This window comes from Procambarus clarkii, chromosome 89 (genome assembly GCF_040958095.1).
Source record: "Procambarus clarkii isolate CNS0578487 chromosome 89, FALCON_Pclarkii_2.0, whole genome shotgun sequence".
Classification (NCBI taxonomy): domain Eukaryota; kingdom Metazoa; phylum Arthropoda; class Malacostraca; order Decapoda; family Cambaridae; genus Procambarus; species Procambarus clarkii.
In genome coordinates, this window is record NC_091238.1 from 12,797,874 (window position 1) to 12,812,164 (window position 14,291).

A 14,291-nucleotide genomic window follows, 5' to 3' on the forward strand; every position below is an offset into this window, starting at 1 on the left:
ATAAATGAGAAGATAAATAATATAGAAATATCAGTAGTACATAAAAACAAAACAAAATTTTGCGGGCGCCAGAGTGGGCTATATATATATATACATATATATATACATATATATATATATATATATATATATATATATATATATATATATATATATATATATATATATATATATATATATATATAAATGAAACAAAGACATAACAATTGTCTAGATAATTGTATATAAAAAGAAAAAAGAAAAAACCTCTCCTCTCTCTCTCTCTCTCTCTCTCTCTCTCTCTCTCTAGAGAAAGAGAGAAATTAACATGTAACATGTAAAATTATTAAACATGTAATGTTTAAACATTGCATTACATTAAACTCTATTTAATGTAATATTAAAACAGTTAAAATATAATAATATTTTTATATTAAAACAGTTAAAGTAATATTAAAACAGTTAAAAACCTGTTAAAAACTTAAAAACATGATTTGAGACTAACATTAAAGGTGTACAAGTCTTGTGAGTCAGCGGGAGAGTAGAGGTATTGGAAATTAAGATAATTACCCAACCTTACTACAATACAACACTTGTGAGGGAAAGACTTCGTTTCGTAATGAATTGGTCAGTGGCCAAGTCATTACGAAACGAAGGCAACACGCCACGAAGATTATACAGCAGGGACCAGTGCCAAGATCAGTGTTTGGGTTCTGTATATGGGACTATATACTACGGTATTCTCTTTTAAATTGTGGCGACTCCTGACGCGACCATGTTGGGCACATACCTAACAGATATAACGGTGCAAGGCCCTCGATTAACAGCATCTCTCATATCCAGGTCTCCACTTTCTTAATAGGCTTTCATTACCTCATTATGGTTAATAAGAGCACAGGTACAGAGGATAAATGTGTACAGTGGTAATGCTGAATCTCAATCCAATTCTTGCTGATATGTACTTCAGGACTGAACATTATGTACATTATGTACTCATTGAATACATACAGGAGTACAGTATAGTGCAACATAATATTTCCACCAACACTTAAGCTACAGTATAGTGCTATATAACTATACCTCCAACACCTATGGTACAATATAGTGCTATATAACTATACCTCCAACACCTATGGTACAATATAGTGCTATATAACTATACCTCCAACACCTATGGTACAATATAGTGCTATATAACTATACCTCCAACACCTATGGTACAATATAGTGCTATATAACTATACCTCCAACACCTATGGTACAATATAGTGCTATATAACTATACCTCCAACACCTATGGTACAATATAGTGCTATATAACTATACCTCCTACATTTACTCATGTAGAAGGTATGGTTGGGTATGTCCTGGGGTGGGGTGGTGGGACTGGGTATGTGGTGAGGTATGTGGTGAGGTATGTGGTGAGGTATGTGGTGAGGTATGTGGTGAGGTAGGTAGTGAGACATGAGGTGAGGTATGTGGGGAAGTGTTCCACATAATGACGGCCCGTGACCCTGCTGACCTCAGGCCTTGCTAATGACCATTCAAGTCCAGCCTCCAGGCACTCTGTTTCCACCTCCACCTGCCTTCCTCTCTCTCTGCCCTCCCTGCTGCCCACCACTCCCTGCCCTCCCTGCTGCCCACCACTCCCTGCCCTCCCTGCTGCCTACCACTCCCTGCCCTCCCTGCTGCCCACCACTCCCTGCCCTCCCTGCTGCCCACCACTCCCTGCCCTCCCTGCTGCCCACCACTCCCTCTCCTGCCCACTCCTGCCCTCCCTGCTGCCCACTCCTGCCCTCCCTGCTGCCCACCACTCCCTGCCCTCCCTGCTGCCCACCACTCCCTCTCCTGCCCTCCCTGCTGCCCACCACTCCCTCTCCTGCCCTCTCTGCTGCCCTCCTTTCCTTCCTCTTGACACGCTGCCTTCCCGGCCCCTGCAGCTTTCTTCAACAGATTTCTTTAACTGTGTACTCAATGTTCCAGTTGCTCTGTCTGTTTCTGCTGCCATCCCTTACCTGCTCCTCCTGCCATCCCTTACCTGCTCCTGCTGCCATCCCTTACCTGCTCCTGCTGCCATCCCTTACCTGCTCCTGCTGCCATCCCTTACCTGCTCCTCCTGCTAGTGTATCACCCACGTCGGCCTCTTAGCTCTGGGCCGGCTCCTGTGGTTGAACTTAATCATGCCAACATTTTCATCTCTTAATGGAGTTGACCTCGAGTCACTCTCATCCTCACTCGTCCTGTCCCAGCTTTTTGTTCTCATATCCCAGCTCCTTGTCCTTATATACCTGCTCCTTGTCCTCATATACCTGCTCCTTGTCCTTATATACCTGCTCCTTGTCCTCATATACCTGCTCCTTGTCCTTATATACCTGTTCTTTGTCCTCATATCCCAGCTCCTTGTCCTTATATCCCAGCTCCTTGTCCTTATATCCCAGCTCCTTGTCCTCATATACCTGCTCCTTGTCCTTATATCCTAGCTCCTTGTCCTCATATCCCAGCTCCTTGTTCTCATATCCCAGCTCCTTGTCCTCATATCCCAGCTCCTTGTTCTCATATCCCAGCTCCTTGTCCTCATATACCTGCTCATTGTTCTCATATACCAGCTCTTTGCCCTCATGCCCTAGTTCCTTGTCCTTATATTCCAGCTCTTTGTTCTCATATCCCAGCTCCTTGTTCTCATATACTTGCTCATTGTCCTCATGTACCATCTCTTTGTCCTCATATCCTAGCTCCTTGTCCTTATATCCCAGCCCCTTGTCCTCATATACCTACTCCTTTTCCTCATATTCTAGCTCCTTGTGTTCATATCCCAGCTCCTTGTTCTCACGTTTTCTCACTAGATAGTCGTAGAGGTTTAGTGCTTTCTCTTCATAATTACTTTACCTCACCACCTCCGGAGTTCTGGAAGAAGGAATTCTATATATCTCTCTAACTCATCTCTGAGTCAACACACGAAATTTGTGCCTATTTTTGTTTATATTTTGCCCCCGAGGGCCGAGTTTATTGGCCAGCGCCACTCGTCCTGCGAGTGGTCATACCGCCATAGTGACAGTATTGGGCAGCGCCACTCGTCCTGCGAGTGGTCATACCGCCATAGTGACAGTATTGGGCAGCGCCACTCGTCCTGCGAGTGGTCACACCGCCATAGTGACAGTATTGGGCAGCGCCACTCGTCCTGTGAGTGGACATACCGCCATAGTGACAGTATTGGGCAGCGCCACTCGTCCTGTGAGTGGACATACCGCCATAGTGACAGTATTGGGCAGCGCCACTCATCCTGTGAGTGGTCATACCGCCATAGTGACAGTATTGGGCAGCGCCACTCGTCCTGCGAGTGGACACACCGCCATAGTGACAGTATTGGGCAGCGCCACTCGTCCTGCGAGTGGTCATACCGCCATAGTGACAGTATTGGGCAGCGCCACTCGTCCTGCGAGTGGTCACACCGCCATAGTGACAGTATTGGGCAGCGCCACTCACCCTGTGAGTGGACACACCACCATAGTGACAGTATTGGGCAGCGCCACTCATCCTGTGAGTGGTCATACCGCCATAGTGACAGTATTGGGCAGCGCCACTCGTCCTGCGAGTGGTCATACCGCCATAGTGACAGTATTGGGCAGCGCCACTCGTCCTGCGAGTGGACACACCGCCATAGTGACAGTATTGGGCAGCGCCACTCATCCTGTAAGTGGACACACCGCCATAGTGACAGTATTGGGCAGCGTCACTCATCCTGTGAGTGGACACACCGCCATAGTGACAGTATTGGGCAGCGCCACTCGTCCTGCGAGTGGACACACCGCCATAGTGACAGTATTGGGCAGCGCCACTCGTCCTGCGAGTGGACACACCGCCATAGTGACAGTATTGGGCAGCGCCACTCGTCCTGTGAGTGGACACACCGCCATAGTGACAGTATTGGGCAGCGCCACTCGTCCTGTGAGTGGTCACACCGCCATAGTGACAGTATTGGGCAGCGCCACTCATCTTGTGAGTGGACACACCGCCATAGTGACAGTATTGGGCAGCGCCACTCGTCCTGCGAGTGGACACACCGCCATAGTGACAGTATTGGGCAGCGCCACTCATCCTGTGAGTGGACACACCGCCATAGTGACAGTATTGGGCAGCGTCACTCATCCTGTGAGTGGACACACCGCCATAGTGACAGTATTGGGCAGCGCCACTCATCCTGTGACTGGACACACCGCCATAGTGACAGTATTGGGCAGCGCCACTCATCCTGTAAGTGGACACACCGCCATAGTGACAGTATTGGGCAGCGCCACTCATCCTGCGAGTGGTCATACCGCCATAGTGACAGTATTGGGCAGCGCCACTCGTCCTGCGAGTGGACATACCGCCATAGTGACAGTATTGGGCAGCGCCACTCGTCCTGCGAGTGGACATACCGCCATAGTGACAGTATTGGGCAGCGCCACTCATCCTGTGAGTGGACACACCGCCATAGTGACAGTATTGGGCAGCGCCACTCATCCTGTAAGTGGACATACCGCCATAGTGACAGTATTGGGCAGCGCCACTCATCCTGTAAGTGGACATACCGCCATAGTGACAGTATTGGGCAGCGCCACTCATCCTGTGAGTGGACATACCGCCATAGTGACAGTATTGGGCAGCGCCACTCGTCCTGCGAGTGGACACACCGCCATAGTGACAGTATTGGGCAGCGCCACTCATCCTGTGAGTGGACACACCGCCATAGTGACAGTATTGGGCAGCGCCACTCATCCTGTAAGTGGACATACCGCCATAGTGACAGTATTGGGCAGCGCCACTCGTCCTGCGAGTGGTCACACCGCCATAGTGACAGTATTGGGCAGCGCCACTCGTCCTGCGAGTGGTCACACCGCCATAGTGACAGTATTGGGCAGCGCCACTCGTCCTGCGAGTGGTCACACCGCCATAGCAACATGTACAACACTCCCCAATAGGAAGAAAACCCGCTGGGTTGTTCATCTTGTCACTTGTACCTCTTATCTCGATTATGGCAGTTTAGTCGGTATTCACTAAACAGTTTACGTGCTCTGAAGTGCAAGGAGGTCCCTCCATGACAAGCGATAACTACAGGGTAAAGAGTACCTTATAATGGGTAGGTGGTTGTCAGGTGTTTAAGACTTAAGATTATCTATCCTGACTTACCTTCGGGTTCCATGCCGGTGCAGCGTATACCCGAGTATTGGTTTACATATGTTGTATCGTGCATCGTAAATGGCTTCCTGAACTAATTCCAAAATATCCTTCTGTTACGTAAATGAAATCGCAGTAACGTGATTTATCCACGAGAAATTCTTTGGAGGAGGACGGCGGGATGGATCCTGTTTCACACAGGTGAGCCTGGGACGACTTGCTGTGTCTGGGGTGACCCAGGACGCTGGTTCTATACCGAGCATTAAGGATGAATGGTATGCAATCTATGCCTCGTCTTCATTCATGTTTTTGATTCATTGATTTTTTGATTTTCATTCCTTGTCATTATATAACTTTTTCACTGTAAGACAACCAACCTGATATATTTTCCCTTCCCTCCCTCCCTCCCCCCTCCACAAGGAAATTACCCTTCTTTCGAAAACTACCCACAATTGATAAATGACCCTTAGTGGCCAATTACCACTTCCCAGGAAAATTATCACCCCCAGGCTAATTGCCATCTCTCAGATAAGTTGCACCCTCAAGGCAAACTACCTCTTCACCCTACAGGTAAATTAACCCCCTACCCAAGGGGTAAGCCTTACAGCTGAGTGGACAGCGCTTCGGATTCGTAGTCCTGAGGTTCCGGGTTCGATCCCCGGTGGAGGGGGGAAACAAATGGGCAGAGTTTCATTCACCCTGATGAACCTGTTTACCTAGCAGTAAATAGGTACCTGGAAGTTAAACAGCTGCTACGGGCTGCTTTCTGGGGGTGTGTAACAAAAAGGAGGCCTGGTCGAGGACTGGGCCGCGGGGACGCTAAACCCCGAAATCATCTCAAGATAACCTCAAGAAGATAAGATAACCTAACCAGAAACGTACCAACCCCAGCAACCCACTTAACTCCATCCAGTCCTATGTACAGAACACATAGATAACCGTGAACCGTTGCTTAGCAACACAGTAGGTTTCATTTGTAAACTCTGGCTGCCGTAACGTACAAAACGCGACCTATTGGTGGAGTTTTCTGTGGTGAGGTTTGCTAAGTCTTTTGGTCAGCCTGCGACGATCTGTGTTTTTGTGTGAAGACTTTTAATAGCCTGCCTCTGTGTGAAGACTTTTAATAGCCTGCCTCTGGGAGTTAATTACTGCCGGTGATACTGCACTGGACCTCGCTACAAGGAGACTGCCCTGGACCTCGCTACAAAGAGACTGCATAGGACCTCGTTACAAGGAGACTGCATAGGACCTCGCTACAAGAAGACTGCATAGAACCTCGCTACAAGGAGACTGCATAGGACCTCGCTACAAGAAGACTGCCCTGGACCTCGCTACAAGAAGACTGCCCTGGACATCGCTACAAGGAGACTGCATAGGACCTCGTTACAAGGAGACTGCATAGGACCTCGCTACAAGGAGACTGCACTGGACCTCGCTACAAGAAAACTGCATAGGACCTCGTTACAAGGAGACTGCCCTGGACCTCGCTACAAGGAGACTGCACTGGACCTCGCTACAAGGAGACTGCACTGGACCTGTAATTGAGAACCAATCAGAAGGGGACAATGTTAGGACATATCTCTAAACTGATTATTTAGAGACATCTTTGCAATCTTAATAAATTGCGAAAACAGGAATATATAACGCGAATGAAGTATTTAAGGTTATCAATAGAGACTTATTCTGTGTGTGTGTGTGTGTGTGTGTGTGTGTGTGTGTGTGTGTGTGTGTGTGTGTGTGTGTGTGTGTGTGTGTGTGTGTATGTGTGTCTGTGTGTGTGTATGTGTGTGTCTGTGTGTGTGTGTGTATGTGTGTCTGTGTGTGTGTCTGTGTTTTCCAGCCTCGATCAAAACCAGTATCTTAAACGTTGACTGCCCCAAGATCCCTCCGCCTATAATTAATGGTTCTAGTGTAAACTGGACAAGCAGGATACCCAGAGCCATTTTGGGTCATTTACGTAGCCAAGTACCTCGATAATGGCTGTGGAGAAGGGTGATGGGGCCCTTGGTAGAGGTGGTTCTGGTGCTCGGTGACTGACAGGTTACACGTCGTGGAGGTGACACGTCGTCTCCCGGGGCAAAAAAGTGACAAAAAGGCATTAGTGTATATTCCGACGGCCAGCAATGCCCCCTCTTACGAAACCTGTAGATCTCACCACAATCATGACTGGCTTTAATTACATTTATGTAAGTATTTTATGAGTTCCGAAGCACTGTGACGTTGTTTATAAGAATTCATTGGATTGTGCTGTTTCGAAGGTTGTAAACTGTTTAAGAAATGGAATAAATAGCAGCCAGGGGTTAAGTGAAGATGTACAGGTTCCGTAAGGGGATGGGAAAATGCTTGATGTAACCTGTATTTGATTTTCAGACACGATCGGAGGAAGAACCAAGCAATATAAAACCCTTCTCTATCTACCTTATCTACCCCCTCTATATCTGCCTTATTTACCCCTCTATATCTGCCTTATATACCCCTTCATAACTGCCTTATCTAACCCTTTATATCTCCCTTACCTACCCTCTATATCTGCCTTATCTACCCCTCTTCATCTGCCTTATCTACCTTCTATATCTGCCTTATCTACTCCTCTATATCTGCCTTATTTACCCTTCTATGTATGCCTTATCTACCTCTCTATATCTGCTTTATCTAACCTCTCTATATCTGCGTTATCTACCCCTTTATATCTGCCTTATCTATCCATCTATATCTGCCTTATCTACCCCTTTATATCTGCCTTATCTACCCCTCTATATCTGCCTTATCTACCCCTCTATATCTGCCTTATCTACCCCTCTATATCTGCCGTAATTACCCCTCTATATCTCCCTTATCTACCCTCCATATATCTCTCTTATCAACCCATCATTAGCAACGTTTTCTACTCGTTTATGCCAACCCATGCCTACACCCCTATATCTCCCTTACCTCAGGTTCCTAACAACCTTCCTCCTATCATAATGACTATCATATTGGTGGCCAAGTGCATTTTTTGGCACACGAATCATCGTCAGCTTAAGCGCCACATGCACGTTAATATCTCAGAACGAGAGGGACGTTTGCAACGGAATTTGCAACATCAAATTCTTGATGTTGCAACTACGTAAAGCAATTATCAACATTAACAAATAAACATATTATTGGAAACAGGTAAATCAGGCCAGGTTTGGATTACTTTAGGACAAGAAAGGCGTAAGCGGCAGTTCAATCGCCCCTGTGTCGCATGATATATCAATGTCCGTAACGTTCAATAACAGGTGGAACCGCTACCGGAGTGGCGCTCTTACTGACCTCCCCCCTGGGGGAGCTTCTTGTCATGCTCCAGAGGTCACAGTGGGAGTGAGAGTTGACCTCTGGGAGACCGGACTGTGACCCTCGACCTGGTTTTCAACTTAGGATCTATGACCTATCTGTGCCATAAATATAGGAGTGAAATAGACCCATTCTCCCTCTCTCTCTCTCTCTCTCTCTCTCTCTCTCTCTCTCTCTCTCTCTCTCTCTCTCTCTCTCTCTCTCTCTCATTATATGATATATATATATATATATATATATATATATATATATATATATATATATATATATATATATATATAATATATATATATATATATATATATATATATATATATATATATATATATATATATATATATATATAATTGCAGGAATTCATTTTGTATTTAAATTTCATCTGACCCGAAACTTTCTTACAGCTTCCAAGTTGCAAGATTAGTGACAAGTTGCAAGTTGGACGGGACATTACAAGTCACTGTTGCGGTGACTTAACCACATAAGTCAATCTTAGGGTGGTAATCATTAAGGCTCTTAAGATGCCAATCAATACAGCTCTTAAGTTGGCTGCCATTAAAGCTTTAAAGGTGTTTATCTTTTTGTTTCTTTATGGTATTTAAGATGAAACTCAATGTTATAACAATACGAAAGTAATTAAATGATTATCGATCTATAAACCCGCCTTTGCTCACAGTTGCTCACAGAAATTAGTTATTTTTTGTCATCAAACCTAAACCCGAGAATTCAGCGAATGTTACATAGCGAAAGGAACAGAGAAGGAATTACATAGAGAATAAATGGATATTCTTAAGGATATAAGAATTTAAACAATTGCAGAAGGCCTATTGGTCCATAGGTGGCAGTTCCTATTATCGAAATAAAATATTTATTAGTGAAAAAGAGTTGATAAACAGTAACACGAGAGAGAGAGAGAGAGAGAGAGAGAGAGAGAGAGAGAGAGAGAGAGAGAGAGAGAGAGAGAGAGAGAGATAAACAGGTTATCTAGCTGTCAGTTTGCCAGCCATCAAAGCAGAACAAACAGACAAACGTGTACCACCTAGAAGCACAAGTATAAACACTAATGATTTATTTATATCTTATGTTTGCCATATTTAACGCTTGTCAGTGAATTTAATTCACCCTCCTGTGACTGTCAGCTGATCCACTCTCCTGTGACTGTCAGCTGATCCACTCTCCTGTGACTGTCAGCTGATCCACTCTCCTGTGACTATCAGCTGACGTCGTCTTGTAAAAAAAGGTGCTGATGTCGGCTTCCAACAGTTGCTGGCTCTGTCTTGCAAGAGGCGCTGACCTCAGAGAATGAGGCTGCCGTCACTCTTGTCACGTGACCATTTGCACTCTTGACTGCTCATTGATTAAGGCGTGCAAGGTGAGTGCCGTCAAGGCCAGTTGAGTGACGAGGGTCGCAATCACTGCCACCGAGGAGTCGATAGCGGCACTCCGGATGCTGGACCGGACTCATCTCTGGTCTTTTCATCTCGTGATTAGCCAAAGATTGTACAGCATCATCTCAAGAATATAAGAATTATTAAAACGTCGAAATGCCTTTTAAGCAGCATTTAGAATATTTATTTTAGCATTTAGCATATATATTTTAAGCATATACGAAGCAGCTCCTATTTATATCCACTCTAAAACATTCACATACATGTCTAACCTACGCTTGAAACAACCAAGTAGTTCCACATCTTATATATTAATTTGTACCATAAATCAGTAACGCTGTTTTCAAACAAGTTTCTACCCCAGGTTCTAAATCTAAAGTTGTTAATTTACGTCCAATGTTTCATGTTCTGTGTTGTGTTGAAATATTTAATACCTTATTAATATCCCATAGGGGACGGCCGCCGCTTTAACGAGCTTAGCTTGAGGGCAGGTATAGCCACATTTACGTGTCAATAGTGTCATATCATTCCAAACATATTAACATAAAAAACAATAATAATATAATTTCGAACAGTATTATTATCTGTTGTTCTTGCAACTTCTTACGTAACAAGAACGACTTCTTAACAACTATAACTTCTAAGTGCTGCAACTACACCCACTTCTGCTAACAACAGTGTGTAATCTCTATTATAATCTCTTTAATCCTTGGCGATTTATCGAGGTAGCGACCCTAGGATTTACACCGTTAATATGTGGCGCTAAATCACGGGGATTTGCTGGTATGAATCACTGTCAAGTGGCATCTTGGAAGAGATTAATGGGTTGATGAGAATCAACTTGTTTGTGATGGATTAATTTAGAAAGAGAGAGAGCTGCTGGTTGACGGGAGAGGTTGCATAGGTTGGCAAAGATGGAAAGAGTGCTAATTGCAGTGGAATGGGGGATAAAGGAAGGAAGAGGTAAGGATGGAATGGCAGAACAGGAAGGAAGAGGTAAGGATGGAATGGCAGAACAGGAAGGAAGAGGTAAGGATGGAATGGCAGAACAGGAAGGAGAAAAGAGAGGCTCTATGGACCAAAGGGTAAAGGAGAGAGATGGGAAGGGGGATCGACACTATGTAAGAAATGGTTCAGCTTGGCATTGATGGGAAGGGGTGTTAATTGCGGTGGAATGGGGAAGGATGGAAGGGGTAGGGATAGAATAGTAGAACGGGAAATAGACAGGAAGGAAGGGGGAAGGGGGGAGGAAAGGGAAAAATCGACGAAGGAGATGGTTATGATAGCAGTAACAGCAAGAAACATGGTGTTGGGTCTGGGAAGGAAACGATGATGGGGTGCTTTGAAGTATAGCCGGGGGTGATGGGTGTTGGGGCGTGATTAAGGCGGTGATGGGTGTCGAGAGAGTGGGGGTGATAGTGGGGGTGTGTGACACCCCCCTCCCCGTTGTGACGCATGTCATGATACACACACATACACACACACACACACACACACACACACACACACACACACACACACACACACACACACACACACACACACACACACACACACACATACCGGGTGAAAAAGATAAAGTGTTTAACACGGCTGGTACGTGAACAAGGGGACACAATTGGAGACTGAGTACCCAAATGAGCCACAGGGACGTTAGAAAGAACTTTTTCAGTGTCAGAGTAGTTAACGGATGGAATGCATTAGGCAGTGATGTGGTGGAGGCTGACTCCATACACAGTTTCAAATGTAGTTATGATAGAGCCCAGCAGGCTCTATCACATCTGTACACCAGTTGATTGACAGTTGAGAGGCGGGACCAACAAAACAGAGCTCAACCCCCCGCAAGCACAACTAGGTGAGTACACACACACACAAACCTTGTTGAAAATTATATTAATGCGATTTCACCAATGAAGTTCGCAATCGATTGAAATGTCGGCTTCACGCAGCCTTTCACTAATGGGAATATTGCCTTATAAACTCCAGGAGTCGGAGAAGCCTATTGCTTCCCTGGATATAAATATGGGGAATTTGGGTTTCGAATAGAGGATCTCGAGTGGAATGGCAAAGAGAGAGAGAGAGAGAGAGAGAGAGAGAGAGAGAGAGAGAGAGAGAGAGAGAGAGAGAGAGAGAGAGAGAGAGAGAGAGAGAGAGAGAGAGAGAGAGAGAAAGTTTAAGTCTCCACTATTCACGAAAAGACACTTGATTAACCTCGCATACAAGGCAGCCAAGAAACTTGCCTCCTTAGGTCTCGTCTCATACCTTCTTGACAGCAAGGGCTCCAGATTCTTATATAAAGCACAAGTTCGTTCCCTTCTTGAGTATGCACCCCTCCCCTGGATGGCCTACCCGCCCCTCCCCCCGCCCCCATCATATATCAGAATTCTGGAAAAGGCGCAGAACCAATCAAGAAGCCTCATCTCCAGCCCTGCCCTTTTCTGGTTGTTCCATTCATTTAAAACATTTGGAACATGTTCGCCCAACATGTGGGCACGATTTAAATCAAGTCAACCGACTATATCAGAACACTCTGGTACATGTGGTAATGATGAACCAGGAGCCAACGACGAACGTTGCTGGCCACCCTTAGCTTCATACAGATATGCTGTCACTAAATTAAAAATCTTCTCACATCCCGAAAGACTAGTACAAGCCCCTTCCTCAGCCAGCCCCCACTCCGTGACAAGCAAGGTACAAGCCCCTTCCTCAGCCAGCCCCCACTCCGTGACAAGCAAGGTACAAGCCCCTTCCTCAGCCAGCCCACACTCCGTGACAAGCAAGGTACAAGCCCCTTCCTCAGCCAGCCCCCACTCCGTGACAAGCAAGGTACAAGCCCCTTCCTCAGCTAGCCCCCACTCCGTGACAAGCAAGGTACAAGCTCCTTCCTCAGCCAGTCCACACTCCGTGACAAGCAAGGTACAAGCCCCTTCCTCAGCCAGCCCCCACTCCGTGACAAGCAAGGTACAAGCCCCTTCCTCAGCCAGCCCACACTCCGTGACAAGCAAGGTACAAGCCCCTTCCTCAGCCAGCCCCCACTCCGTGACAAGCAAGGTACAAGCCCCTTCCTCAGCCAGCCCACACTCCGTGACAAGCAAGGTACAAGCCCCTTCCTCAGCCAGCCCACACTCCGTGACAAGTAAGGTACAAGCCCCTTCCTCAGCCAGCCCACACTCCGTGACAAGCAAGGTACAAGCCCCTTCCTCAGCTAGCCCCCACTCCGTGACAAGCAAGGTACAAGCCCCTTCCTCAGCCAGCCCCCACTCCGTGACAAGCAAGGTACAAGCCCCTTCCTCAGCCAGCCCACACTCCGTGACAAGCAAGGTACAAGCCCCTTCCTCAACCAGCCCACACTCCGTGACAAGCGAGGTACAAGCCCCTTCCTCAGCCAGTCCACACTCCGTGACAAGCAAGGTACAAGCCCCTTCCTCAGCCAGCCCACACTCCGTGACAAGCAAGGTACAAGCCCCTTCCTCAGCCAGCCCACACTCCGTGACAAGCGAGGTACAAGCCCCTTCCTCAGCTAGCCCCCACTCCGTGACAAGCAAGGTACAAGCCCCTTCCTCAGCCAGTCCACACTCCGTGACAAGCAAGGTACAAGCCCATTCCTCAGCCAGCCCACACTCCGTGACAAGCAAGGTACAAGCTCCTTCCTCAGCCAGTCCACACTCCGTGACAAGCAAGGTACAAGCCCCTTCCTCAGCCAGCCCACACTCCGTGACAAGCGAGGTACAAGCCCCTTCCTCAGCCAGCCCACACTCCGTGACAAGCGAGGTACAACCCCCTTCCTCAGCCAGCCCACACTCGTGACAAGCGAGGTACAACCCCCTTCTTTAGTCTGAGACACTGTTGTCGTAACTCAGCCCCCAACAATGTAGCTCCAGGTGCACATGGCTTTTGTTCCGAGCTCCGGGATGGAGGGGTTGGGGAGTCATGGTCTCAAACACCCATTGTGGAAAGCCTCGGTTGTAACTTAATTCACAGGGACTTAGATTAGGCCCGGCGGGGCGTGTCTCGTGGGTGAGGTCCTCCGTCCCCTGCAGGAAAGGGCGCCAGAAGTACACACAGACTCACCTTCTCTTATTACCTCTCAACATATTATTTACATCAAATGACGAGAATAAAAACAACGGCAGGAAACATACTGAAGTCATGCGAGGCAGTTCTTATTGATACATTACCAATTTCATTCACATACACGCGCATATATATATATATATATATATATATATATATATATATATATATATATATATATATATATATATATATATATATATATATATATATATATATATATATATATATATATATATAAACGCTTCAAACACAATTAATAAGTTGAAAACAGTCGGCTTCTTAGCCCTCCATGCCCCGAACATGGCTCATTCCACCCCCAAAAAAACTACAACCATTTTTACGACCGTCTCCGCCATTTACTCATATATTCATTAAGAG

General features: G+C 46.4%; 1 protein-coding gene across 1 annotated transcript; it reads left to right on the forward strand.

The window, feature by feature from the left end:
- Window positions 1-12,320: 12,320 nt before the first annotated feature.
- LOC138359195 (polycystin-1-like protein 3) lies at window positions 12,321-13,643 on the forward strand. The gene has a single exon (XM_069318184.1). It carries the CDS (start codon window positions 12,321-12,323, stop codon window positions 13,641-13,643), a length of 1,323 nt encoding a protein of 440 aa, XP_069174285.1.
- The last annotated feature ends 648 nt before the right edge of the window (window positions 13,644-14,291 follow it).

Coding starts and splice junctions, on each gene's coding strand:
- LOC138359195 (XM_069318184.1), top strand. CDS start 12,321: ATGTGGGCACGATTTAAATCAAGTCAACCGACTATATCAGAACACTCT.